General features: G+C 59.7%; 1 protein-coding gene across 1 annotated transcript in view; it reads left to right on the top strand.

Annotated features, from left to right (window-relative positions):
• The first annotated feature begins 1,698 nt into the window (after positions 1 to 1,698).
• Positions 1,699 to 1,894, top strand: part of PTF1A (pancreas specific transcription factor, 1a) — a 1,467-nt gene continuing 1,271 nt past the window's right edge. Inside the window, 2 exon segments of the mRNA XM_006094275.1 lie at positions 1,699 to 1,846; positions 1,849 to 1,894. Coding sequence (XP_006094337.1) covers positions 1,699 to 1,846; positions 1,849 to 1,894 — 194 coding nt within the window.

The following is a 1,894-nucleotide window of genomic DNA, read 5'->3' as shown; positions in this document are numbered from 1 at the left end:
AATTGTCTGGGGTTCCTGACTCTGTCTCCTCTCTGCTGCAAACTGGGTAATCTCAGATCTGCTAATCTTCCACGTCTTTTGCCCTTAACATTTTGATCTCAGAATTCAGGTAAATACAATGCAATGTCTAAAACCAAGACGTGTGTTTAAATCTTAGTCCTTAAGAGGCATAGACTTGGATGTTGAGATGAGTAGGATGTTGAGTTGAGATAAGAAGCCTCCGGTGGGACAAGGCTCTGGAAAAGGAAAAGGAAGCGGCTGACCTGGGAAGACGCGCCTCAGTGCGCTATTGAGAGAACCGCGCCATCGCGCCACCGGCTGCACTTAACTCTGCGGGGTGGAAGCTGAGCTTGGCTTTTACCAGGAATTGCCCCGACCTTGAAAGTGTTTCTTTGTTACTCTTAAACGGAGGAATTCGTGTTACATCGCAGTTTGTGATAAAGTGTGTCGTGGGGCAGAGTGCATACGGCTGTTGTTTTTAAAGGTCGAAAAAGGAAAAAAAAAATTCAAGGATGGTCCTGGTGGCCAGTCAGAAAGGTGAGAAACTTATGTTTACACTCTGCCCTTTAACGTCCCGCCTCCCTCCGGGCAGCTCCGGAGCAGACAATTCAATTAACTCCTTTTGTACCAAGTTTTATTGATCCGAACCCCTAGAATATCAATTTGCTTTCCGAAGAAACGTGCCCCACTGAGCTGCCTTGCGAAGCAACCCGTCCTGTGTTGCCAGTTAATTTCCCGGGCCGCGTAAGGGAGGCGAGGGGAGGCCAGCCCAGAGGCCGCGTCGTTGGGGACCGATACCGCATCAGAGTCGGGCTTCTGTGCTGGCGACCCGAAGGCTCGCGCCTCTAGACCGCACAGGGTCTGGAACGCCTTGGGAGCGTTGCCTTCGAAACCCACTGGCACACACCGAGCCAACTTTACAAGAGTCCTGGAAAGGTTCGGAGATGAGTTAGAACCCGGCTGGAGGCCGGCGCGCCCCGGAGTGGTGATGGCTAATTGCACCAACCCTGACATCCCGGGCTGCAGGCAGTTTCTGCGCCCACCCCCGAGGAGGAGCGAGTTCCGCCGGTCACCTGTTCCCGCCGCCTAGGCCGTCGGTGTCAGCGCGCATCCTTAGGCCTTTTTGTAGCTGTGCTGCTACCCCAGGCCTGGGGCAGAGGGGGGAGCGGGGGAGCTCTGTGCAGCGCGCACGTGGGCAGGCAGCGGGCGCTGCGGGCTGCAGGTGCCTTGGAGTGGTGCGCCCCGCAGGTACAAGCCGCAGGAGAGGGCTGGGAGGAGCAGGAAGAGCCCCAGGCAACGTAAACCCCGCCTCTTCTCCACCTCAGGAGCTCCCAACCCAACGAGAGCCTTTCCGGCCCGCGCCGCCGGCCGGGCCCCCTGCCCCCCTCCCCGTCGGCTCGGTGATTGGCTGGCGCCGCGGGTCCCTGGCACGCGCCTGTGGATGTAGTTATAAGAATCCTCGCGTGCCGGCCCTCAGCTGCAGCAAGTTGGCCACAGCCCTCCCCAGCGCAGCGCTGGTGCGGCCAGAGCGCAGGGGCCTCGGGCACTCCAGGGAGGCCGGGGGCGGGGGGCCGAGGGGCCGTTCCCACTGCCTCTCGCTCAAGAACCCGGGAGACAGGGAGGGGACTGCCAGACAGGCAAAAACTGCAACCTCAAACTCCTACAGAGTCCTCCCTCGGGCCCACGGCGGCGCAGAGCATGGACGCGGTGCTGCTTGAGCACTTCCCTGGGGGCCTGGACGCCTTCCCGTCTCCTTACTTTGACGAGGAGGACTTCTTCACAGACCAGTCCTCTCGGGACCCTCTGGAGGATGGCGATGAGCTGCTGGTGGACGAGCAGGCCGAGGTGCGTTCCTCAGCCACCAGCTGCACGAATACTACTACCGCGACGGGGC

The sequence above is a fragment of the Myotis lucifugus genome, unplaced genomic scaffold (genome assembly GCF_000147115.1).
Source record: "Myotis lucifugus unplaced genomic scaffold, Myoluc2.0 scaffold_132, whole genome shotgun sequence".
NCBI lineage: Eukaryota > Metazoa > Chordata > Mammalia > Chiroptera > Vespertilionidae > Myotis > Myotis lucifugus.
The sequence above is the reverse complement of the archived record's forward strand: the minus strand, read 5'-3'. Positions and strand labels throughout refer to the sequence as shown.